Genomic DNA, 25,529 nt, shown 5'->3' on the forward strand with positions numbered 1-25,529 from the left:
TCCTCTCCTCAGATAAAATTTAATTAATTCCCTGATTTTCTGCATGTACTGTTTTTTCTGTCCTTAGCTGCTGCTATTATCTATATTGCACTCCTGCATTTTTTTAACTGTGTGGGGGTGAGAAATAACATGATATGTTTTTTAATTACACTGAAATCCATTTTCCTATAAACAGTCTAAAATGCATCATGCTGGCACATAAAATATTGCCTTGCACTTGAATGCACAGATACACACAATGAGTTTAAATTAATTATATTGCTTTAGAAAAAATATTCCTGTGCCTTCCATTACCACCTCTGCATGCTGCCTGTTTTGCTACCAGTCAGGGCTTCCCAGCTTCCCAGCAGCAAGTGCCATGACGTGCTGCCCGCTGTTCTCATATCTAGCATCAGCACATACCCCCTTAACATGCCAGTTGCCAAAGGCAGGGTATGTGCCTAATGTGAAATAGCTTCTGTGCACCACCCAGGGGGTGCTCTGTGCTCAGAAGCTGCCAGGGGGAAGCTGTGAATCAGTTCTCCCCCTGGGCACCTTGCCCACGCTTTCTCTCCTGCCAGCATCGCCTGCCTTGGAGGCAGCACCGGGCAGCTGCAGATCCCCTCCCTGCAGCAGAGAGCACTTCCTGGCACCACTGATGAATCAGTTCCAACATATGCAAATTCAAATGTTCATTTCCAAACAGCTCAGCCTTTGGAAAAAAAGCTTCATTAGTATATGAAGGAATAACATAAAATGATGGAGGCACAGAGAAAAATGCAGGAGAAGATAGCTGTAACATGCCCTACAACTAGGAACAAAGCCATGCAGATTCTCTTGTCTCCTAATAGCATTGCTGTAAGCCTGTGCTCAAAAAAAAAAAAAGAATCAAAAACCCACATCGGCTTTTTCAGTAAATTTATGTGGACACATTTGTCTCTGAAGAAGAATGTTCTATTCCTGGTTGGTCTATTAATATGGGAACCACTAAGCCTCTCAAGAGTATCTGCCACTCAGTCACCACACAGCAAGATTGGTCCAGGTTTGCCATACAGCCAGTGACAGGATTCCTATAGCTCCCTGCATGTGACAATGGGTCCAAGTGAAGCACTTGAAGACAGTAACACAGGTATAACATTTTGGTATTCTTCACCTTGAAAGGTGTCTTCAAAAGCTCGTATAACCAGTCTAACTTTTCTGTTTATGATGTAAATGGGAGTTTTAGCTCAAAATTAAATTAAAATTAGGCTGAATGTTGAGTACTTTGAAAATTCACTCTTTAAACTAAGTAATTTTTCCCCTGATAAGGAATGTCAACTATAGTCAGTAACCTGATGGTTACCTTGAACACCTTAAAATTATCAATAGAGTAATTCTTGAATTTTCATCTCTATGCTGCTGCCTCTCCCATGCTCTGCTCTTTTGTGCTTTGTGTATCTTGTCTTAGGTGAAGCAATTACCAAAGGGCCTGATGGGCCCAGCAGTATGACCTCGAAGCTGTCACTTCCTGTGAGTTTCGTGGAGGTTTGGAATGACTGCAAAACCGATGAATCTGGAATACTCAAAAGGTCAGCATCACAGCAAGGAATGCTGAAAAAAGCTATCAGATTAGGATTGCCAAAAGCAGAGGAAAAAAAAGATTACCAGCTTTCATGTAGTCTGTGGCCTTAACAATCCACTGAAGCTGTTGGTAGGAGATTGGGCACGAGACAACATTAGCCATTCCTTAGCTATTCTATTTATCTGTTTCTTGTTCAACTTGTGCATGCACAAACAACAAAGAGAAGGATTCTACAAGATCACGGGAAAGGAAACAGTTGGATCAAATGGATGGGGGGAAAAAAAGGCTGAGTGGGAAGGATGGAAAGAATAAGAGCATGAAGAAAGTCCAATTTATATGTTCTTCTTCAAAATGGTATATCTAGAATTAGTGTGTAAGACCAAGCTTAAGAAATATTTCTAGACCTATATAATTAAGAAAGAAGCAAGAGTCCTGCCTCTAATGCGAGTTCTCTCAGCCTAGCATTATGGCAAAGCCATAAATCAGTAGGATTGTAAACATCTCTGAGTTATCTGGGAAATACACCCAGGGCAGCATGAAGGCTAAGAAGTCTGCAAAAAACCCCCAAGCCCATTAAAATAATCCAACTGACAAAAAATGTAATGGGCTGAGATTTTCTTCACTATTAACAACTTTTTTCTTCCACTCCAGTTTCAAAGGAGCAATTAAAAACACGATTTTCAGTGCACATTCAGAAACATTAGGTAAAAAGAGTAGTTTGGTGTAAAATGCATTTAGGTGACTAATTCCATCTTAAGGCTGAGAGTTATGTTTTGCTCCAGATGCAGTCACTGTGTTGTACTCATTAGTAACCTTGAGAAGTGGTAATGTAGCATGAAGTTCCTTACGCTGGATGGACATTTACATGTCTTCTGCATGTTTGTGTTTCTCTCTGGAAACATATACTATCCAGTAACAGGGACAGGCTAACATTTGGATAAAGGGAGCAAACTCAAAGAGTTTTGCTTTCCCAGACAGATAAAGCAGAGATACTACTTTCTGTTTTGGGGTGAAGCATCTACAGCAAATGAGCACAATACTCCAGTTTTCATTTCATGAAAACAAGCAGCTTTTTCCCTCTAGGCCTAAAAACATTTGTCAGAAGCCTAAGTGAAGAAATATGAAAATACTGAGTGTGAATTATATCAGACTGTGAGAGGCAGTCTGGTCTAGTAAGAAGGCTAATGAACAGTGCAGCTAAGGGAAATCCAGTTTTGTTACTGATTTTCTGTGTGACTTTATACTAATTCTTGAAAACTTCTCAAAATTGCTCTAATTTTTCATCAGGCTGACTTAAGAGTCAGTGTGGAGCATGAATCTTATGTATAACCTCACTATTGAGCACTAAGTTACCTCAGACATGCAGTAAGCATATTTAATTCATACTGAAGGGAAAATTCCCTAGTGAGAGTTTAGTTATGAACCTGTCTGCAAGGAGGACAGTTGGGCAATACCACAGTTATGCCCATCCCAACAAGTATTCCATCCTACTGCCTGGAGGCAGACTCCACTGGTAGACACTGGGCAGGCAAACCAGACGTAATGAAGTAACACTTAGGAGGATACAACGTTTTTGTTTTCTTCCCAGCACTCTGAGAATCACAAATACTAAGGTGAAGGTTCGCACTGCTACAAGGCATTGCCTGACGGTTTTGGGCCTGAAGGACTTGATATCCAAGACTGAGGAAGTTAGCTTGCTCATTCTTATGGAAAAAAGTGTAAGGGAATCTTACTGCTGTCTTGGAATACCAAACAGGATGGAGCAGTGAAGGCATAACGAAAGTTTTCTCAGAGCTGCATGGCTGAAGGACAGCCTATAAAGGGATAACGTTCAGCATGGGAAAGCCAATTTATTATAAATGAAAAAAAACCCAACAAAAAAAAATCACTCTGGTCAAACACTGGAATAGTTGTGGGAACTCTACCCTTGGCAATACTCACAACTTGACTGGATATGGTCCTGAGCAACCTGTTCCAACTGGACTTGGTATGAGCAGGAGCTTGGACTAGCTAACATTTGGATATCCCTGTCTACATGATTTTGTAATTCTGTAATGCATCTTAAAAACTGTATCAGAGAGAATACTGTTTGGCCTCCTATTGGCAGTACAGATGCAGCCTTTAGTTAGAGACTATTTCAGAAAGATCATGCATTATTATTCTACTTGATTCCAGTCACTTCTGGATAGCTCAAGTTCAACCATCAGCAAATCTATCTGTATAGTTTTATAAATTCAAAATATTTGTGTATTTCCTTGTATTCATACATGTTCTTCTCAACAACTGAAAGTGATGATTTTGAAGTCCAGCTTGCAGAGTTAATGAATGTTCAGAAATTCTTAGTGTGGTAGATGAAGTGGATCACAACTAATATCCTGATCAGTGAGAGGAACTGCATATCCAAGATAATACTCCCAGCTTGTACTCTGAGCATCTGTCTGCCTCTGCTTTGGAATTTCCTGCTCCCCCTGAAAGGATGCTGCAGCTCTCTGGGTAGCAGTAAAAGAAACAACTGCTGTAAACACAGTATTCAATAACCTGAAATTGGTGTCATTTCACCCTAACCTGTCAGACTGGATGAGGCAGTTTGCACATTACGAGAACAAAGGAGACATCCCTTCAGTGAGGGCAGGAAACTCTGATAAGACCATTAGAACTGTTTCAAGCTAAACTCTTCATTTTTCTGTTGGAATCTGAGACTGTATTGATTAGCACTTAAGTAATAATTCCAGTTCCATGCAAGTGTTCCCAGGCATCATTAAGTAGAGTACTTGAGAATGAATTGTGCTTTTCATTGTCATGGGATATGCCCTCATGTCTTTTCTTACTTTGGCCTTCCTTTCTTTCTTCTCAGTTGAAAAAGGCAGAAAGTCCATGCTTTTGTACAATTTCCCCTTCGGCAACTTCCACAGGACAAGGCAGTGCAAGCTTGGTTTATATTGTAAACATCTCATGAAGGAGCTATATCAGGTTTGCAGTCTGAGAGCTGCAGAAATAGTTTCCCAAGCAGCTGCACAGTGCAAGGAGGTTGGAGGTTACAGCCAGGGATAAAGGCCCGTGCAGGACAATGGCCCTGTGTGGCTGCATGCAGTTCTTGGGCTCTGTTGTATCTCAGGGCTCAGAGCTCCCACGCACCACAGAGTTAGAAAAGCGAGGGGCTAACTTTGCCTTACATTACTTTTACAAGAAGGTTTCCCTCTGATTTTTTTAAACCAATAAACTTCCAAAACCACTTCCTGTTTTATTGTTCTTATAGTCAAATAACCCTGAGCATCTATTTACTGCTCCTTAGTCTGATTTCTAATCGACTTGGTTAGTGTTGATACAAACCTTGTCTAAACTTTGATTAACACTTTTCTTTTTCCAGGCTGGTGAAGAAGAATCATAACTTTCTATTACCAGAGTGAACGTTTACATCTTCTAGTCAAACTCTGCCAAAATATTTTTTTAAAAAAACACAATCCTGCCCCTTGACAAGGATTAGGAAGACTATTACGTGGGGCAGGAACCTAGCTGCAGTAAAAATTCTCTGTTTTGATTAGCTCAGAGGTTGGGATCCTCAACTATACATGAAATGGAAGAAGAACATCTTACTAACCTTCTTGCATGAAGTAGAGATAGGCATAATACACCCCCCCCCTTAGCACCCATCCAGATGTAGGAAAACCACTAATTTCACTATTAATATAGGCTCAGAGGAAGGTCAACTGCGGAATAAGTTATCCAGCAAACTACATCTTACAGAAATGTGTCCCATGGATTGCCACTTCCCAGTACTTATTGTTGTTAACTGTATCTCTTGCAGAGAATGTAATCCATTGGCATTATCTTTAAAAAAAGCCAATTTCCCCTTTTTATGGTGAGGGAAGTTTGTAAGAAAAAACACCCCTTGGATAAATATCTTATTCATTACATTTACTTTACCTTTGAATGGAAGTATCTTCATTGACATGAACAGACAAAAAGAAGTTTTTCTTAGCCTTAAAGACAATCCCACTACCTTCTGAATTTTAAGATGGAATAAAAATATTTTTGAGATTGTTTTTGATTATGTAAGACCTTATATGAAGATATAAACACATCTGGTCTGTGGTACATTAACATGCACAAGAATTTTGCAAAAATTGGAGATATGTGGTCCTGATGTGTTTACTTATTATGATTTGTGAATCAGCAGCACTTACTCTGGTTTCAGTAGAGTTAACACAAAAAAAATGGTATTAAAATCAGGTAAATTATTATTAAACATAGTATTCTGGATAATAGTTTTGCATACAAAATTTTCAGAAAATTACTTCTCATTTGCATTAAATATCAGTAATTTTTAATTTACAGAGGTTTATTTTATTGAATAGAATTCCAACAAAAGTTAAGAACTTCCTTACCAATACTTAATTAAACTTTAAAAATACTCTTTTCTTTAAAAACAAATAATGATAGGGCTCTGTCTATGCCAGTATCAACCTGAAACTGGTTTTGTCAAGTGGAAGAAGTGCAAACTCTACATGGAATTTGGCCTTATAATATTGTTCTCACTCCAGTAAAAACATGCTGCTCAGGGAAAGCTTTTCAAAGTTGCAGAACATAATCTTCGATCCAAAGCCAGCTAAAGACAGTGGGAGGTGTTCTACCGACACAGTTGCCCAGGGACACTGTGGATACCCCAACCCTGGAGGTACTTAAGGCCAGGTTGGATGGGGCTTTTGAGTAACCCAGTCTAGTGGAAAGTGTTCCTGCCCATGGCAGAGGGGTTGGAACTAGATGATCTTTAAGGTCCCTTCCAACCCAAACTTTTCTATGATTCTATTACTTAAAAGGATTTTGGATTAGGTCTCAGTAAAGAATTAGAACCATTGAAGGACTTTTCCTGTGAATGGGAATGTTGAGGATTAAACCTTACTTGGTTTAAAAAAGTAAAGAAAAATTCTGAATAATTTCATTCTTTCAGATTCTTCACACTCAAGTAACAAGAGTTGTATTCGGTGTTATTCAAAAGCAAGGCCCTTGGCCCTCCTTCATTAAACCTATACTTCTAGAAAATACTTACGCTTTCCTGACAGATGTTTCTTGATTAGTGCATCAGAAGAAAACAAACCACCACCTACAATGGTTCCTGGAGAAGTCTTGAGGAGAAACCCATAATCTATCATTTTAAAAAATTATTCAGTTATTTTCATATAAATTTTTATGATTTCCCTGGGGTTTTTTTCTGTAATTTTTTTTCAACTCTTCTTCACAGCGAACAAACCCAGCAATTTTTCTCTGCAGTGTCCAGCATAACCAACATTCACAGCTTTTAAATGAAATCTTATTTGTGAAATGCCCAGCAGTTACTGAATTCAGTCCCCATTAAAGAATAACTCTGGGATTTAGAAGAAAAAAAATACAAATATTTGTAAGAAATAATGAATATTTTAAAAATTTTTTTACCTATTGTCTGACAGCATGTCTGATTCATTACTGAAATAGGGATTCTGATCATGGTGTCAAAAACAATTGGTTTTTTACTTATTAAACTCTGAATTCAGCATTCAGTAGATTGCATTTAATGCAGGATCATTTTATTTCTTTTAGCTATCATCAGTTTATACAAGAAAATAAAAAACCCTAAGCTCATAGTTTTACTAGTAAAAGGAGTAAGTTGGAATTTTGTAATTCTTTAGAATACTTTTTGTGTGCACAATGTATTCAAGAAAAGTGCCAGACTAACCTAGAAAAAATAGTTCTCTACCTGTAAAAAAGAAAAGAAAGTCTATGACTTGGTTTTCTTATAAACTGCATTTGTATGTTTTGATTCTTTTCCTGTTTAATATAGAAGAAAAATACTTGGGTATCTAATCTATTTTGAATACATTATAGCTCTTTTAACTGATCATATGCTTTCATAATGATGTCCCTATTAATTTGCAGTCTGCAAATTTGGAAACTAGGTTCTGTTCATCTCAGTGTACTGTTAACTGAAGCCTGAAGAAGGCGTTTTCAATATCCCTCTGACTGACTACTTTACAGCTCATTATTTGAATGAAACTGTCAATACTATAACTATGGAAACTACATCTTAAATATAATTTATTTAGATACATTTTTGGAAGGGTCTGTCTTTTTTCCTTTTCCACAGTCCAAAAAATAATACCTAATAATAGTAATGTGCTTATACCTCAGTCCTCCTCTGCCTCCTTATTACAGCAAATATATACTGCTGAAGCTGAGTACAGTGGAAACACATTCAAGCGTACAAAAATAATTAATGATGGCCAGTGTTAAAGTACTCCTCAAAATTTAAGGTTGTTTCATACAACTGAGGCCATGCTGAAAGAGCACAGTGCTGTTATCTGTAGAAGGAGAGAAATCAACAGACTTTGAAGCAGTGGAAATTTTGTGTGTGTTAGGGTAGAAGAGCAGTTTTTACATGCAGATGAGCAAATGTAAATTCCACTTACTGGGAATACAAAAATATTGTAAAAGAAGATTATGATGAGGTGTTTATGAGGGATATGGGATATTTTAGAGATATAAAACATTGATATAGATACTACAGTGCTGCAAAAAATGTGTGCCACATAAAGTCCCAATAGCACTGAGATAAAAGTAAAGAGATGAACTTAACTGCATGGCAAAATCAGATGTTACTGTGCAGATACAGACACCACATAATCGAGTTAGCAACTGGCCATTTTAAGAAACCAAATAATGCAAGGAATTTTATAACTTCAAAAAATTTAAATAAGGCAATCAAACATGAATGCTAACCCAAGAGAGTAGCTGAGGGCATCTGCCCAGATCATCACTGTTGTATCTTAGCGTAACTCCACCAAAGGCAGCAGAGCTACGCTAATTTACACCAACTGAGGATCCGGACAATCATGTTTAGGACTTCAAGTGACAAAATTGCTTTTATTTTTGGGGTATATATTAAAGGGTTTTGGCAAGTCTGACCAAACACAGAAAGTGCAAAACACTGCATTTTTAATTCCCCTTTTAGCGACTGTACAGTTTATGCAACTTCCCATCGGGATCGCCTCAGCACTTGGGATATACCACAGCATCATGTTGCAGATCTTTGCAGATCTGGATGGAATGAGCAATTGGTTATGATCTGTTGATTTGAAGCAAAAATGATCAACATCACAATGGGAGTTTGCACAATTACCAAATTGTGCCAAAGAAAAGACCCTTGAATTGATTACAAGCAAATGCCAGGCTGAATGAGATTAATTATGTAAGACAAGTTAAATGACAAAGAAGTATGACCAAACCCAAGGAAGACAGAGGCAACTGTACAAATGGAAAAACTCCAAGACAAGAAGGCCTTAGAGAGATTCATTGGGCATATTAACATAGCTAAACAAATTCATTTATCATTAATCACAATTAAGTGCTCCTCTCAGAATAGTTGCTTAGAAACTGCACAGAATGGCACTAGAATGACTGACAAGAGAAAAGTTTCAAAAATTAAAATAAACCATCAAACATTCACACTGAAATATTTGGTGATTAGTGAAGAGCTAGGAACTAAGGAGTGTATCATCAAAACTGCCTAAGTTGTTATTGCAGACACTGAATTTCACTTTCGAAGTTAGGCATATAGAAGTTGCAGGGATGTGGATGCCCAGCACTTACATTCCTTCAAAAGCAAAGTTTAGACTCTTTAGGCCATACAGGTTGCTTCAAAAAAATTCTCTAATTCAGTGAATGTTCATCTGAATTGAGGCTATTTTGGTAATAACTGAGTGGCAAATGGTTTTAAATACTGATTCAAATCCAAACAGTAAAAAAATACAAGCTACTATTATCTTTTGTTTTGGATAATTAAGCACATAAAGAAACAGGCCATGAACTGTTGGCTGTTGTAGACACCACTATGCAAAGGAAGCCTCTAATTTCAGAGCATTTCATAGTATTGACAACTTACTAAGGTCCTGATTCTGCAAGGTGCTTCATGCAAACAATTTCGTGCCTGCATGGAACGTTTCACAGCATCAGAGATACTGATATGCAGATGGCTTTTAAGGAGCTTTTTAGAGAGTACATGCTTTTAAGACTACCTCGGAGTAATGAAAACAATGATGAAGGGTCTTATGTAAACAAAACTCAAGTGTTTTCCATTTCAGAGACAAAAGTTGACAAACTTAAGTGAGAAAAATGGAATGACTCAACCTTATCAGAGTCTGAATGAGTTATTCTAACAGAGAAAAAGCCCAGCCACTTCCATATGTAAAACTTATTGCGACTACAGAGATGAGGTTGCTGCAGATGATGGGTTTCTATACAAAGGACATTATCATAACACCACACAACATGAGGTTGGAAATGCTAGGTATAACCTACAGTGCCCATTTGAGTATTGAGAAGTGCAGGAACAGAGCCCAAGGTGTTCTGTTCTGGCCAGGCATGCATGCTGCCATCAAAGATAAGGTATCCAAGTGGAAATCTGCAATAAATACAGGAAACAAAAATGCAAAAAAAACCCACTGAAACCACATAAGATTCCTAATTTCACTTGGCCCAAGGATTGTTGAGCAAAATGGGAAAGATTATTCCTTATAGGTGAACTAATAATTGGGGATTTATGTTCCTTGGTTTTGTTTTTAATAATTTAAATTAGACTTGCACACTAACTTGCAATTAAAGAACACATTAAAAACTACAGTTTGTTCAGTTTGTTTTACCACAACATTGCAGATAAGTTAATAAAACACTATCATTTACAAATGGCTCACTTTAGCAATTTTTAGCATTTCTCCAAATACATCACATCTAGTCCTTGCAATCACATTTCCTATACAAAAGTTAGATAAAGCATCAAGGAATTTCAAAAAGTGTCTGCAGATTCAAAGGATACATACTTAGCATCAAAGGAGTATTTCAGTTTAACACAAGATTACTTACTAGGCTCAACAACCTCAGTATTCAAGAAAAACTGTAATGAACTTCTATTAAGTTCCCATTTAAAAAAAAAAGACATAAACAACAGGAGTAAAAAAGTGATAATAAGAATGGAAATGGTTACTTCTCTTGCAACAAAGAGTAATTTTCTAAGATAAAAGTGAGTGAAAACTATATAATGAGTCTCAGTCTTGCTACATTCTTATAGGAGGACAGATGTAATCTCAACAGGAAAAGGGAAGAGGAAGGTGGGAAAGGGAAGGCAAGTCAAGGGATAATACTTCTTTGCAGATGAAACAATAAATGTACACCCAGGAACTGAACATCAGAAACACCCCAAGTGGAAAACACTGGATGTAGGTGGAGAAGTCACTCCAGCAGGTAAACAGAATTCTGCAGAAATAACTGGATTGAATACATAAAGTTACTGTATACTGGGAGAGCTATCAAGGTTTAAAATAGTATAAGCACTGGTCAATGTCCAAGAATAATGTGGTTACCTATCTAAAGAGGGAAATGTTTCTGTGGTGATTTACTAATATATCCTATTAATTTTTGTCTCTGCATTTTAAATTTATATTTGGGGAAGGCCTATATTTTGCCAGATTACTAAATCAAGGAGGAAAATACTACTCTTTTCCAGTAATATTTTATTTTGTATATTCATCAGAATAAAAACAATGGAAACTGCTGCATTTCTGGGAGGGCATCTCTTCTTCCCAATTCTTGCAGAGCAAACTGCAGTAAAATCACATCAATAAAAATAAATAATAGATAATATATTAATGTGGAAGAGTTTCCCTAGAAGTATGAGGTAAGAATATCCTTTCTATCAAGAAAAACTGTACTGCATGGAGTTGTTTTTCTAGAAGAGTCATGACTAACAGGGAGAGCTTCAGAGAAGTTCACTTTTCTATGTGAACACTGCTAGGACAACACATCTGGGAACAAGGAGACGAGTGAAAGGAAGTTAAGAGAAAGAGTAGAAGATCACCAAGAATATGGAAATCACTATGGCAGAATGACATGGAAAAAAATGGAGGCACAGAAATTCCAACTCTTACTATATTGTGGAGAACATGCAAAAATAGACTGAGCTCCTCACTTTGAGTTAAGAAGAGATGTGGCAAAAAAAAGCTCTCAGGTTTCACTGTAGTTAGGGAAAGGAGACTGTACTCCTCCCTCCATAGGAAATACCAGAAGACATCCACCACAGAAAATAAGAAAATCCACATAGGTGCTTTGTGACTGAAGGACTGAGCATACTACAACACTATCAGGAAGTATCCAACCTTGTAGGCACCTGGTTGAACTGCAAATCTTTCTGAGGTTCAGGTGCTTCAGAATAAGCAATAATGGGATTTTCTGGCAGAAAACTGACCCAAGGGAACAAGGCTAGATGTTGACAATGTGATATTTAGTTCCACAGCAGAACAAACTAACATTTAGTTACCTATGGACTTTGAAAAACTGTGATTATATTGACATCAAAGTAGCACTAAGTAGAAATAAGTTTGTCACTTTCTGGGAGTCTCTGGTACCTGGGTTATTGGGTTCCCACACTGACAGGACACCGAATAGAAATTCTCTCAGGCATTAAGATGTGTTTTAGCTGGGATTGATTTACTGATGAACAAAATGTGTCCTTGTAAAAACAATAATTAAATTTAGCTTTGGAATGTTGAGGGTGGCTTTTTTTTAAAATTTGTTTTGAGTAAGATTAAAAGTGCTTCAAAATATTGTTTTTTAACAGTATATATAATTCCACAATGGGATTACAGTTTTGAAGTAATTGTAACTGTTAGAAAAATCTGCTGTGAAAAGGAAAAAATAAAGAAAAAGCCCCTGGGTAGGATTACACCGAATTTAACTTACAAATACTTTAATATTGGTAGCTGGCACTGGGTGAGCTGTTAACTGCTTTCCCATCATAGTTAACTTTACACATCAATATAGTATTCCTAGGTCCTTTAAAAATTAGTTGCTTTTCACAAGTACTATAAACAAATCTTAATACAGGAAAAGTTTAGATCCTTGACAGATATTCATTTCTTCAGACAGCCTTAAAGCTGTAAACCTCTTTTTTTTTTTTTTTTTTTTTTTTTTTTTTTTTTTTTTTTTTTTTTTTTTTTTTTTTTTTTTTCCCCAGCAGAAGTAACTGGGAATTAAAGCAGAAAGTATCCTTCTGTTATTTGGAGATCATTGACCAGGCTGTAGCTGCTTTAGTCTGCTGATAAACTATGCACAAATGCTCTCACTTTTCTATTTGAGCTTTGGGGAAAAATTAAAAATTGTGTAATCTGCATGGTAAACCTCAGCAAGAACCCTTACAGATGAGAAGCATGGGTGGTAAGGAATAATTATGCTGACCCTGGAACAATTTAATTGAAAGTTGAAACATTATTATTTTGAGAGCCAGGAAATGTGAGTAATGGAATCTTGAAGCCACAATTTCCAAAAGGCAATACAGTAAGCATGACTGTTAAGCAAAATAAACATTTCTCTGACCTTTTAGGATTCTTGTATTATTTTGATTATGAATATTATATGACTGATAATATTAATGAATATTATTTGAAGTGTCTGCTAGTCTATATTTTAGTTGGAACACAAAAAAATCAGTGCATTAGCGAAATTCCAGTTAGGAAGCTGCATTATACATTACTTGTATGTGTTGTAAAATACACTCAAAGAAATCATGTATTAATAAAATGTGATATAAAGGCTTTATCAGCACATGTATGGTATTTGATACATGGCAAAGACATAAAAGTATTAAATCCTTCCAAACTATGCAGTCCAGAAATATGATTCCTATGCTGCACTATCAATTCTTCTACTACACTATCAGTTGTTCCCTGTACTGTATACATTAAACAAGTATTTACCAAGAATTTTACAAAGGTTGAAATCTTTATGGAAGAATGGAAAAAACGACATTGAAAATCTGAAAAAGGAATTAAAGATGAAGAAGAGATGAGAACAGTACAGATTGGTAGGGATAGGACAGAAGGGATCTCAGCTTGGGTTACAGGTAAAAAATGTGTAAACATTTCCCTCTACAGCCTGGGGCAGGAGCCCAAGTTACTGATTCTCACTACTCTTTTGATGTCAGCAAATACACCAGCAATGTTCCTCATCTCCTCCTGGTGCCAGTCCATGCAGATCACTAAACTTTCTACTGCTGTTGGCTGTGACACCAGCCCAGGCTATAGAGCGGATACCAAAATTTCCCATGGTGGCTGGTGTCCTGACAGAGGGCCAGCAGTATCCCATATTAGGGAATTTCTGCTTCTTTTCAGCTTGCTCATTTTAGAAACAAGGAAATTATACTCCCAGACCTCACACATAGAAATATAACATATGTAAATGAAGTACTTCACAGATCAAAAATTTCAAAATCAAATTCCCTTTGTAGCTTTGGTTTAGCTGCTTTGTGTAAGCATATTACATTTACATGATCACATCTTCTTCCATCTTAAGCAGAGAATAAGAGCATAAATGAGAGCTGTATAAAGGATGCTGCCATCCGTAGGACTCCTACTTCCCTGCTTTCAAATACATGTGAGAAATGCTAAGATGCTTTATTTCTGTCTCTGTAACAACTTCACAGGATGTAGAGACAGAGGACAATAAAAATATAAATGTGATGGAGGCAGGAGATGGGCTGATCAAACAAGGGAGCTTGAGACAGGGAACAGTGTAGAAAAAATGATGAAGAAAAACAGGACAGAGTAAATGGGCCAAGTGGAAGCTCAGACTGATTAGAGTTTTGGGATAGGAGAAAGGACAATGTGGCTGCTCTGGAACTGGACTCTCCTGCTTTTTCTGCAGAGTTCATCCCTTTTCACAAAGGGTCAATTACATTACATAGATCTGCTGAATTCGCACAATTCCAAGCAAATTCAAGGGTTTGAACCTATACAGTTCTCTACAATGTGAAGAACTGACAAATTGAGTCCTAAAAGTATCCAACTGAGCAATCAAAATTATATACCTAATTTTTCTGGTTTAAAATGGGGACAATGCCAACCCTAACTTACTTCAGAGTATAACTGCAGATGAAAATAAACTAATAAACTAACTAATTTATAACTAAATTAATTAGGAAACACTTGGATGTGATGATAGTGACAAACATGAGTGAATTAGTAGTTATATCTTCAGAGGGCAGTTTGAGAAAACTGTAGTGAACAACAGACAGGCTCTCACATGAGATAATAAAGGAAAAGAGAAGAAATTAATTAGTTGCTTATGCAGTGATTACTATCTGTCCTGTGCAATGATTTACTTTGTATCCTGTGGAAAAATAGATGATCAGAAAATGAAAATTTAATTTTGCTACATAGTGCAAATACAAAAGAGAACTGAGTTAAGTAAGCCTGCTTAAAATTCTGTTATTTTGAAACTAAAGAGTTTTATGTGTTCAATAGGTATAATGATAACTGCTAAATTAATAATTTATGCTAAAAAATAACAAATAATAGATTTTAAACCTAAAAATATAACTTTAACTTAATCTTATTCTCCTTGCTTAGGCAAAACTTGAAATAAGTAGAGAGAGTGGCATAACATAGAATTGGGATCTCAAGCTTAAGTGTTTTGGGATTCTTTTCTTCCTGGTCTCTACCAGGCAGCCTTGACTGCAGATGTTTGAGAAGAGCAGAAGAGATGGGGTAATTCAGAAACACCTTCTTAAGATAAGTAGAAACATTATAAATGGTTAAAGCAGCAAATATGTGCTTAAAACATTCATGCTGCCTCAAGAGTCTTGACTGTGTTTTGCTTATGCATTTACATTTCCTCAAACTTTTACCCTTTGACCCATCCCAACCCAAAATCCACATCCAAATCTGGGTTTCTCTGGGTTGCGCATGTCTTTCTCTGGTTATACTTAAATGTTTTCCTTGATGTCATTTACATCCCCTTTTGCATATCCCATATTCTTCTGGCAGCATATACCAGCATGACCTAAAATAATAGTTTCAAAACATTATTTTTGACTTTGTGGGAAATCAGCTGTAAATTTTACATGTATTTTTTATATCTAGCAATTAGATTAGGTAAAACTAGAGAGCAATCTTACTCCAGCAGTTTTCTCATGCTTGCTTTCTTATTTTTCGCATGGTTTACATCAAGAGTCGGTTGGTTTTTTTTCAATCAGTGTATGTTCTGAACTCAAGAAATGTATTGTAAAGACAGAATACTGCTAAGCAGTACGGCAGCATAAGGGATCCCTTCATAATTTCCCCACTGAATTTTCCTCACTTCTTGTGAACATCTTTCCATGTTAACCAAATTACCAACTCGGGAGTACCACCCTGTCACAGCACTAATAAATGCTATAGTTCTTCCACACAGAGAGTTGCAGTAGAGCATATGTGCAGGAAGACAGAGCAAAGCTAAGTCTCACGATTCTCTAATGTTCATTGTTCACAACTGTTATTCCAAAGAATTGAAAGGAATTGTAAAGAACTCATTTTAAGCAGGGGATAACCAAATAAACATTAAAAAACATAGTCACATGAGCAAATGTATTAGGCTGGTAGCAATGATACGAACCTGGGGAAAATTATGCAAGCATTTGGGAAAAACAAATTGTTTTCCCTCCAACTATGTCTGAGAAACCGCAGCGCTTTACTGCTTGTGTAATCAGAAGTGTGTCATCAGTCTAACTGTATGGGAATTTTCTGTTCTAACTAGTAAACTCAAACTTCGAAAAAAAATTGAATAGGAATTCGAGCATTAAGGTGAAATTCCAGAAGTTCTGTCTTTTGTCCATCCCTATCACCTAAAGGATACACAAAAGGACATGCTAGGTCAACAGACTTATGTACAGAGGCCCTTGTATGGAATTTCTAGAGACTTCAATGCATGTTCCAAGCAGGATCAGCCCCTTCTACAGCAGGTCCCCAGACAGCATTTCTAATTTCTGACACAACTATACACAGTTTGTGGTCAAATAAATATTTATAAAGAAAGTATTTGTTCTTTATATCTTACTTGAGTTCCTGTGAGCTTGTGGCCAGCATACTCCGAATGCTTTTGTCAGCCAAGGGACAGCCAGATAAACTGTAAGACATGGCAGGACATACAAGTATGTTAATCTTCTCATTAACTGAACGCTCCCAAACAAACACAACATAAAAATTAAAAAGTAAAAGTTTGTAATGCAGAAAAGCGATGGGGCAAGTGCTGTAATATTGAATTCTGTAATACAGTTAACCCTCTGAATATATTTAGTTATCAACATTACTTCCAAAATTACATACTGCAAATGTTCTTGTTCGTTTGTTTGTTTCTCTATGAACTAGAAAAATATAACAAAAAATGTTGGAGATTCCTGGGTTAACTACTTAAATGCTTAAGGAATACTTTGGAAATTTTAGTAATCTATTTAAAAATAAAAGACGTTTATACAACACACAAATTAGCATGCTTTTAAGATCAACATATATTACTCAAAGGGTTAACACATAGTTCAACGTTTTACTTTGACAGCATTGTTGAGGTAAGCTGAAAACAATAAATTGAAAAGACAGAATCCACCATGAAAAAAATGAAGTCACACCTTCTATGTGAGGCGTAATTACCAGTCACATGACCACTCCCATCACACCCTGGTGTTGGACATCTGCCACCAAACAAAAACAAAAACAGCCAAAATAGTAAGTATGTTTAAAAAAAAACTTTTAAAAGTTTCATTGTTTCCAGTTTAGCTGCAATGACTGCAAGGGGTTTTAAGCATCCTAATCGAAAAGCTGCAAAATGAACAGGTTTAAATGAAAATGGCGTCTCAATACAATATAGCATCATTAAGAACAAGCAAATACACGTTAGCTTATCACTTTACTTAACTGGCAGTTTGAAACATTTATATGCTGCACATGTTGCATGCTCATACTGCAAGGCGTATATGTATTCGTTGGTTTAAAAAAAGACAAAGAGAGAAAAAGTTAAAAGGAGATAAATAATTTCACCTCACATTATGCTTACGTTATTAAATCCTTTTTGCTCTCTTTGCATTGAGGGTATTTGGGTTTAGGACTTGGGATTGTAACTTCACCAGGATACCTTCTTTCTTCAAGTGCCTCTTGGAAAGGATCCAAATCTTCTGGCTACAGGCAAATATATACACATTAATTTCAGCTAGATAAGGTCACAGCTTTCATAAAATAATGCAAAGCAGAGTCATCAGATGGTATCTCCTTCTTATCCTATTCTGACAGAGAAAATTAATGGAATTATTTTATATTCTTTCATGTACTAAACTTCTGAATAATATTTGAATATTTTGATGAAGACCTCACAATATGTGATATATATAGTTTATTTAACTAGAAAAAAATAAGGAAAAACTCCAGCTTTTTCTATAGCTGTCATATTATTTTTCTCTAAATAGGTCTTTTCACTAAAGTCACTGCACAACAGAGGAAAGGCAAAAAAGATTACTAAATACAGTATCCTATGCATCAAAAAGCCATCTTAAATAACATTTTTAAGGATTTAGAACAACTCAAAGATGAAAGAGAAGTAATCTTAACATTTACACACAGAAGCTCAGTCTGGGACAAATCTCAATGGATCTGTCTGGCAAAACAGAATGATATAATTTGTAATTAACTTTGGCGATGTTCAGAAATTCATACCCATCTATTTCAGGAATGCAGTGGCTGAATGCAGGGATTCAGGGATGCCTGCAGATGGTGCTATAAACAACATAGTAGAAGTAGGAAGTTCTTTGAAAAAACATGCTGCTTTACCTCACATTTACTTGATAGTGACAGATTTCCTGACAACTTCAGTGAAATTAATAGCAAAACTGTATCACCAAAGCTAGAATGCATTCAGGATATCTAGTGAAAATGCCACTTCATTATATATTTCAAAGATACTGAGAATAGTTTTATGGTTTAATTAAAATTGGCAAGAGATGTGCTACACACAAATGATTAGCCTAATTTTCTGCTATAAACCAAGAAAAATCAATCTCTAGAAGTCTTCAAACAGCTAAATTGAATTGAGCGCAGTATTTTAAGCCACAGAATGGATAAAGGTTAAAACCTGACAGAAAAAAAGCAGTGGCATTGAACCTTGTCAGCAGACCTCTTCAGTGTCCTGTCTCCTCTGTTTTGAAAAGTAATATAAATTCACTAACATATTTAAAGGGTGTTGCTGTTGTCTTGGTATTAGGAGTAGAAAAGTAACACTGATTTCTTATATGCCTTGTATTCTTGAAAGAAAGTATTTCATTAATATAGGCCCTTAAACACAGAGCTATCAAGAGCACATAAGTCATCTAGAAGATTAGTTGAAATAGTTGAAAGCTTACATTATGCTCTGCTGCTTTGTTTCAATTGATTTCTAAGTAATACATGCTTTCAAATAGTCAGCACATCATTTAAGGTTTTCAAATTCAGAAGAATATCTTGTCTTCAGAGCTGATTATCCCAGTATTGCATGGTTATGTCAACTTGCTTATACAGAGTAACATAATCTGGATATAGCAAAACATCTTTACTGCAGAAAATATTTGTTAACAAGATGACGCTGTTAGAAAACATGATTCACATTCATGGTTCAAATATTGTCTTATGGAACTTAGTCACAGATCAGATGTGTGCCAGAATGATATAGTCTTAAAGATTAACCAGCAGAAAGTCCTTTTCGTAGAAAACCACCAGTTTTATCACATACTAATTTTGCTTCCTATTTCCCTCCAAATTTCAGAAAATTAATGAATTACCAAAATTAGACTGCAACAAGAACTATATAGATGAAAAAGACATACATTAATCTCTTTGGAATCATCTTCATCTATCCTACTTGGCTTCATTTTAGTGTAGTCCACTGGCAAGTCCCAGCAGTCACCCTCGTTCAGTTGGTAACACCGGTTGTTCATCACAGCTTGTCGTTGTGGGGACATTGGCTCCAGTGGGGTCAAAATGGTACAGCAACCATCACGCTGCCTCTGCTTGTTCATGCTCAGATCCAACGTCCCATTTTCATCGACTTCCATATCAGGATTCTGTCAAAATAAGAAAAATATTGTTAATTCAACTTCACACTAGCAAACTGCTACCTCTTCTTCAATCTGATTGCCTAGCAGAATGATAAAATGCTTTTCCATTCCTGTATAGATTGTAAGCATTGAGCCCCCTCCTACACATAGCATGATGCTGTTATACAACATTAATGCTGTTAAAGTAGATTTCTTCCTGTATGGCTAATTTGATGTTTGGGGGAAAAGGGTCTTCAGTACCCCTTCTGCCACCCAGCACATAGGTGCAAAATCTGATATATAAAGGAGAAATCTCTAAAGGTATTTTCTTGCCATTGTCTTTATGTTCTTGATTTATTCTGTGACAGGTGAGGTAACCTGTGAGGTAACATCTGCATAATTCTCATTTTCAGTCCTGACATCTATCTGGGTGATTAGAGAAATAAAAACCAGCTAACATCAAATAATCTTTGTTTCTTTCTTTCTTTTAACATTAGCAGTCTATGCTTGAATACATAATGTCAGAAAATTAAATAGGGAGGTAGGGTACCAAAGGAAGTCCTTTTGGACACCATTTTTCAATGAGGAAATGCATTCAAGTTTCACAGCTCCTTTCCTGCAGATGAACACACATTAACAATTCATCTATCTATCTTGATAATAATTTGTGCCAATTTCTGTGACAACTGGTACTGTGAAAAACGGGACAAGTATGGGCTCTTTTTCTTTTGCAGAAACAAACAAGTGTTGTCTATTATATTAGATGAGGAGAAATAAAATATCTTAAAATGAACACAAAACTAAAAAACAAAGGACAGATAAGATAAAAATGCCCATAGAGAATCCGTCATCTTTCTAAAAATGAAGTGTTCCATGAGAAATTTGGTTTCAAAACTAATGTGAATCTGACCGACTCCTCCTATGTCTGGTGACTTTTTCCTCTTGAGTAACAACAGAGCTGCAGGAAAGCACTATGAATGCAAATTTCTCTTTTTGAATTACTGCCTTTTGTCAGAGATTATATCTAATTGCTGCTATCCTGCTAATTTAATTTAGAAAGTACTTGTTTATCTCCTCAGACTCATTCCTTCAGTCACAGTATAGAGCAACACATAGGAAAGAGGCAGTTTCTGGCTTAGACACTGAAGATTTTTAGCATTGTATTCCAACTTCTCCCATCGTACTGAAGAGAGAACAACTGCATTTATTTACATGCCAGAAAGAGATTTTCCTCTTGAACAGTATTAAATAAATTAATATAAAAAGCAGCATTTGAAAACAAAGTCCATTCTGGCTTAGATCATGATTATTACTAATGCCTACTACTACAGGTTTATTTTGTTATGGTCATAACAAAAGGGGGTTTGCAAAATAAGGGAAAGCAAACCTTTGTCTATACTAGAAGAACAGAACATGTCTGCCAGCTCAAAATCTCTCTACAAGCACAATAAAAATGTTTCCACTGCACTGCATCTGTCTGCTCAGCCATCTAGTGGTCTCCTATAGGCAGCACCGTACTGCACTGTTTGCTTGTGCATGTTAAATACTCGTTTTTGAACAGCTATCAGAGCCAAAATTTTAAAGTTAAAAATGAAAAAAAAACCCCCTCCCAAATCTTTAATGGATGTTAATAGTGCACTGCTTTTTTTTAATACAGAAATCTTAATGACAAAAGGTTTTATTTGTATCTGTATGGTCATCTTATAATATACTGAGGCTCTATAAATATACAGAACAGTAGTGACCCTGCGAGATGGTTAAGCACGTTTTAAGTCACCTGTATCAGAGGATTTGTTCATTTCAAATGTGCTATGCACTGACTTAAGAACTGTGGTATCACAGACAGGCAAGAAATTGTAACATACAGTAGCACAAATTTCTTTGCACTGAATCTTACAAGTTTAGGTCCCATTCGTGACTTTTAAATGAAAATGCAGAGTTAAATCTTAATCTTTTCGCAAAATGTATGAACCAGACTGCATTTTGCAAAAAAACCACAACCCAAACAGTAGTGTAATTAATAGGACTTGAGCAATCCAAACATCTTTTATAATTATAGTAAGAACAAATTAAAAAAAGAAGGAGTACATGGTATCTGTATCGTTAGTTTATAAACCCATCATGATTTCCTGTGATACTTGTGAGCAATTTGTATCTTTTTTTTTTCCTCCCTGTTTTAGCAGAGCTGCCAGATAATATTAATTTTGAAGGAAAAGAAAAAGGCAAGATGTACTACAGCTTTTCTCTTAATCAGGGCCAAAGAGCAAGTACAGTTAAGAGAAATCTTCATCAGCAAACAGATTTACTAATTTTTACCCTTGCACAGAGATCCTGAGGCTTAGTGGAGAGGTTCTGAGGCATCTCCCTGCAGCGGGTTGAGAGATTCAGAATAGCAGTAGCAGCCATGTGTGCTGCCTCCATGTCATGAGTATAGTCAAAGCTGCTCTTGCTGCAGGTACTGCTGGCACTGCTGCCTCCACCACAACTCATATTGCTGCTGCTGCTAGGGGCATAACTGCTTGTTGTGCTGCTGGTTGGACTTGAATTCTTACAGTAGCGTTTAGCTGTGGGAAGAAATATGACAAGGATGACTCAAAAGAAGGAGCATTCTGCATAAGTGAAGAGGAAAACAAACTGCTGGAGGTGAACTTTATAATGAGGAACAGTAACCAATGCCAAAAAAAAGGCCCGCAATAAGAATGATGGCTGTATTTCTTGATTTCTGTCTGTGAGTTTTATACGCTACATGTGTGAGTTTGTATGAACTAACCTCCTGTAAAAATCTGCATGACATGATCATGAATTGTTCTGACAAACAGGCTGGATTTATAAAACAATAAAAACACAGAAACACTGCTTTTACCCCACATATATAGTCAGACAGAAGGTACAACCTGCTCAGCTCATTCATTTTTACTAATGACGGGCAATGTAACACTATGGGACCTTTTCCTATTTATATGAGGAACTGTTAGTTTAAGGCCTAGAACTCCCCAGAGTTACTGGAGATCAAACCTGCTGCAAGGCTGATGAGCTTGACCTCTGGGCCGCAGGACCACCCATATGTCCTCAAGCACCCCATGCTTCCTAAAAGCTTTATTTCCTCCTACACCCCAGGCAAATATTATGGCACTGAACATCCCAAAGACAGGGGCACTACAGGAGGAAAAAGGTGGTTGTCATGTGTGAGTTTTACCATAACTTGCACAAGGGCAGAAGCAATGGCTGTTTAAATGGCAACAGGTACAAGTGAAATGTTCCCCCCACTTCAAAAAACCTGAGCACCTGCAACTCTTCATAAAACCTGTAAGGACCAAAGACACCTCCCTGCTCCACTGCAGGCAGCGATGCCCAGCTGTGCTCTGACCGACACAAGCCACAGGTGGTCACAGAAGAGCCAAGGCACTGACAGTGCTCACGTCCAGCCTGTCTAAACACAAAGCAGCACTGTTGCTGCTTTTAAGTGATGCTTCTTGCAGCGAAAGATATTATAGCAATAAGGGAAAGCAGCCCTATTAGTCCACTTATTTCTTCAACCCTTTTCCCAGTTGAGCTGTTTTAAAAGTGTTTATAAAAAATGCAAGAAAGTGTGAGCCCGTCTCCAAAATCTGAAAGTTTATGTATTTTCAGAAAAAAATAAAAGTCAAGGTCAGAGGATACATCCATGCATATTACAGCAACTACTTCCCCTTAAGATGGAAATGTATACTGCAGAGATCGTACCTTACAGCACAGTGTAACAATAACCAACTAGCATGCTGATTAGAGAGCTATACAAAAAAGGTCAGGCCCTAGACAGAGCTCTTCCGTGATGGGCTCCATTTAAATGCCAGACTCTTCAGTTGTACTTGTGTGAACAGTCATACATATAATAATCTGCTCCCGTGAGCACAGCCCATTTGTGAACCACAGGCTGCTTTGGTAGGCAAGCAGGGTTCAAAAGAAGAATCTGAAAGCAAAATGTCTCTGCTACAGCTTATGTCATCCTCCTTTCTCTAAAAAACTGAAAAAAAATCATGGCATTATTTTCACTGCAACGGAAATAGTGTTTCACTTAAATCATAACAGATGGAGTTTTCTCAGGAAAGCCACATAATGCACAGGGTGTGATTTTTTTTAAGTGAAGTGAATGCTAAACATTCATCACATTTTTTTTGTTTTGAACACATAGTAGCACTACACTAGCAGGGTATCCACTAATAATAAATTTGTGAACTGTTCCTCAAGAGTTTCATTATTAATATAGTAGTCAGTGGTGGTCATTAAAAATTCAGTATTTATCCATTGTTACTTTGTTACAGTATCCAAGACACACAAGAATTTTTCTATACTTAAGGAAGCAAATAATTGAATAATTCAGTTTCTACTGTGTTAACACAGCAAGCACCCTGTATCACTGAACTAGACAAATTAGAAGTATCTTTCAAAAATCATAGGAACAAATAAGACTTTTGTCATTTTCAAAAAATGTTAGCCTTGTTATAGCAGGTCACATTCAGACAGACATAAAAGACATATTACATGGGAAATAATATATATTTATATATATATATATATATATATATATATATATGCCTTGTATTCACACATTCACTTTATGCATCTGGGCATTTTGAAGCAAAATGTCCCAAAAAGTCCTAAATACTTTGTCTCTACACAGAGAGGGATCAATTTTAGCCGTTTGAGTGAATCACAGTTCAGTTTCATATAAGCAGGGGCAACTGCCATGCCCTGCTAGGAGAGCTGAGGGAGACAGGTCCTTACTGGTACATGAGCCAGGAGTACTTTTAGTATCTGCCATGAAAAAATTGGGTACCTGGGTGGGATCTCAAATGAATAAGGATTGCTGTTGCACAGCAATCCTTATTCCCCACTAAGGAACACCACTTTTAGCTCTGATTAGTGGGTAGTGTATCTGTGTCCTGAACTGGCAGCCAGTGCTTCTGCAGCATCCTTTAACTCTTCAATGATTTTCTTTGCAGACTCACCTTTCCCTTGGCTAAGGTTAAGCTATGAGAAAATCAACCCTATGAAACAATAAGAGGCAGCTTTTATACATAGGACTAACAGTCAGAAACTCATGCAGGCTCTGATATGGACTCCTCTGTGGCCTTGGTCAAACTACATTATCCCTTGAATTCATTTTCCCTATAAACAGAAAGTTGCTTCTAAAATTTAGTTGTGTTGTGATTCACTTGCAAACCACTTTGAAGATGTAAAGTGTTGTAAGCATGCTACACAACTATCAGCTTTCAGATTACCAGTAATTTAAGCAAAACTTACTTAGAGAGAAATGGCCATAGTTTACTGTAGCTGTACATTTGAAGATGAGTCACATAACCCAGACTGTTCATTTCACATTAGTTTTTCAGGAGAAACAAAGATCATCAATTTATATTGAATTAAATCAACCTGTTCACTAAAGAAGGGAAAGCTGCATTGTTTCAATACCAGATAGTTCTGCTTGATACAATGCCCACCCCTGTGCCACCAGGTTTACAAAGCTCTGCAGTCCACCTATGCTTTGTAATCTGGAGTGAAACCAAATGTGGAGAACACCTTTCTCATTAAAAACAGACACAGGTCTAACCAGCTGCATACCCAAACTGGGCTTCCATCAGATATGCCTGGTGGCTGGTTACAAAGAACCTCTCAAAGTCTACAGGCTTCTCTTACTAATTAACAATGGGGGAGTGGGAGAGATCCCAAACATGTGAAAGACCAAAGGAAGGTATTTGGAGTGGAATTCAGTTCTGCCCAGGGACCTTCATCCCCAATTGTCTAAATACCAAATGTGTTGGTAAATTAATTACAGTTTCAACACTTTTTCTTGCACAATAAAAGATTAATCTCACCTAATTTCAGATATCTGACCTAGTCATTATAGTCTTCCTATACAGGCAGTGGAAAAAAATAGGAACTTTCAGGCAATGATTCACCCGACCAGTTTTAAATAAGCACTTCAGGAAAAGATGAACTGAATCAGAGAAGCACCTACTCTTCTCCTTAAATCTGAAAGGGGTGCCCAGTTCAGCTGTCAGTGCTGACATTATAAAACTCTAGATATGGTCAGATGAATCCCACTCATAACATTTTCTCAGT

The 25,529-nt window shown here is 36.8% G+C and overlaps 1 protein-coding gene across 17 annotated transcripts in view; it reads right to left on the reverse strand.

The window, feature by feature from the left end:
* The window catches only part of MYT1L (myelin transcription factor 1 like), a 320,395-nt gene that overhangs the window by 42,977 nt on the left and 251,889 nt on the right, over window positions 1-25,529 (reverse strand). For 11 of the 17 annotated variants that reach the window (XM_017745019.1, XM_017745023.1, XM_017745020.1 and 8 more), the window contains 5 exons: window positions 21,744-21,991; window positions 19,218-19,454; window positions 17,423-17,544; window positions 16,998-17,060; window positions 16,430-16,498 (listed from right to left, as the gene is read on the reverse strand). In XM_017745019.1, coding sequence (XP_017600508.1) covers window positions 16,430-16,498; window positions 16,998-17,060; window positions 17,423-17,544; window positions 19,218-19,454; window positions 21,744-21,991 — 739 coding nt within the window. The remainder of the gene's footprint in view (window positions 1-16,429; window positions 16,499-16,997; window positions 17,061-17,422; window positions 17,545-19,217; window positions 19,455-21,743; window positions 21,992-25,529) is intronic. The other 6 variants (XM_017745030.1, XM_017745028.1, XM_017745029.1 and 3 more) reach the window with 1 other exon arrangement.

The sequence above is a fragment of the Corvus brachyrhynchos genome, unplaced genomic scaffold (genome assembly GCF_000691975.1).
Source record: "Corvus brachyrhynchos isolate BGI_N302 unplaced genomic scaffold, ASM69197v1 scaffold116, whole genome shotgun sequence".
Classification (NCBI taxonomy): domain Eukaryota; kingdom Metazoa; phylum Chordata; class Aves; order Passeriformes; family Corvidae; genus Corvus; species Corvus brachyrhynchos.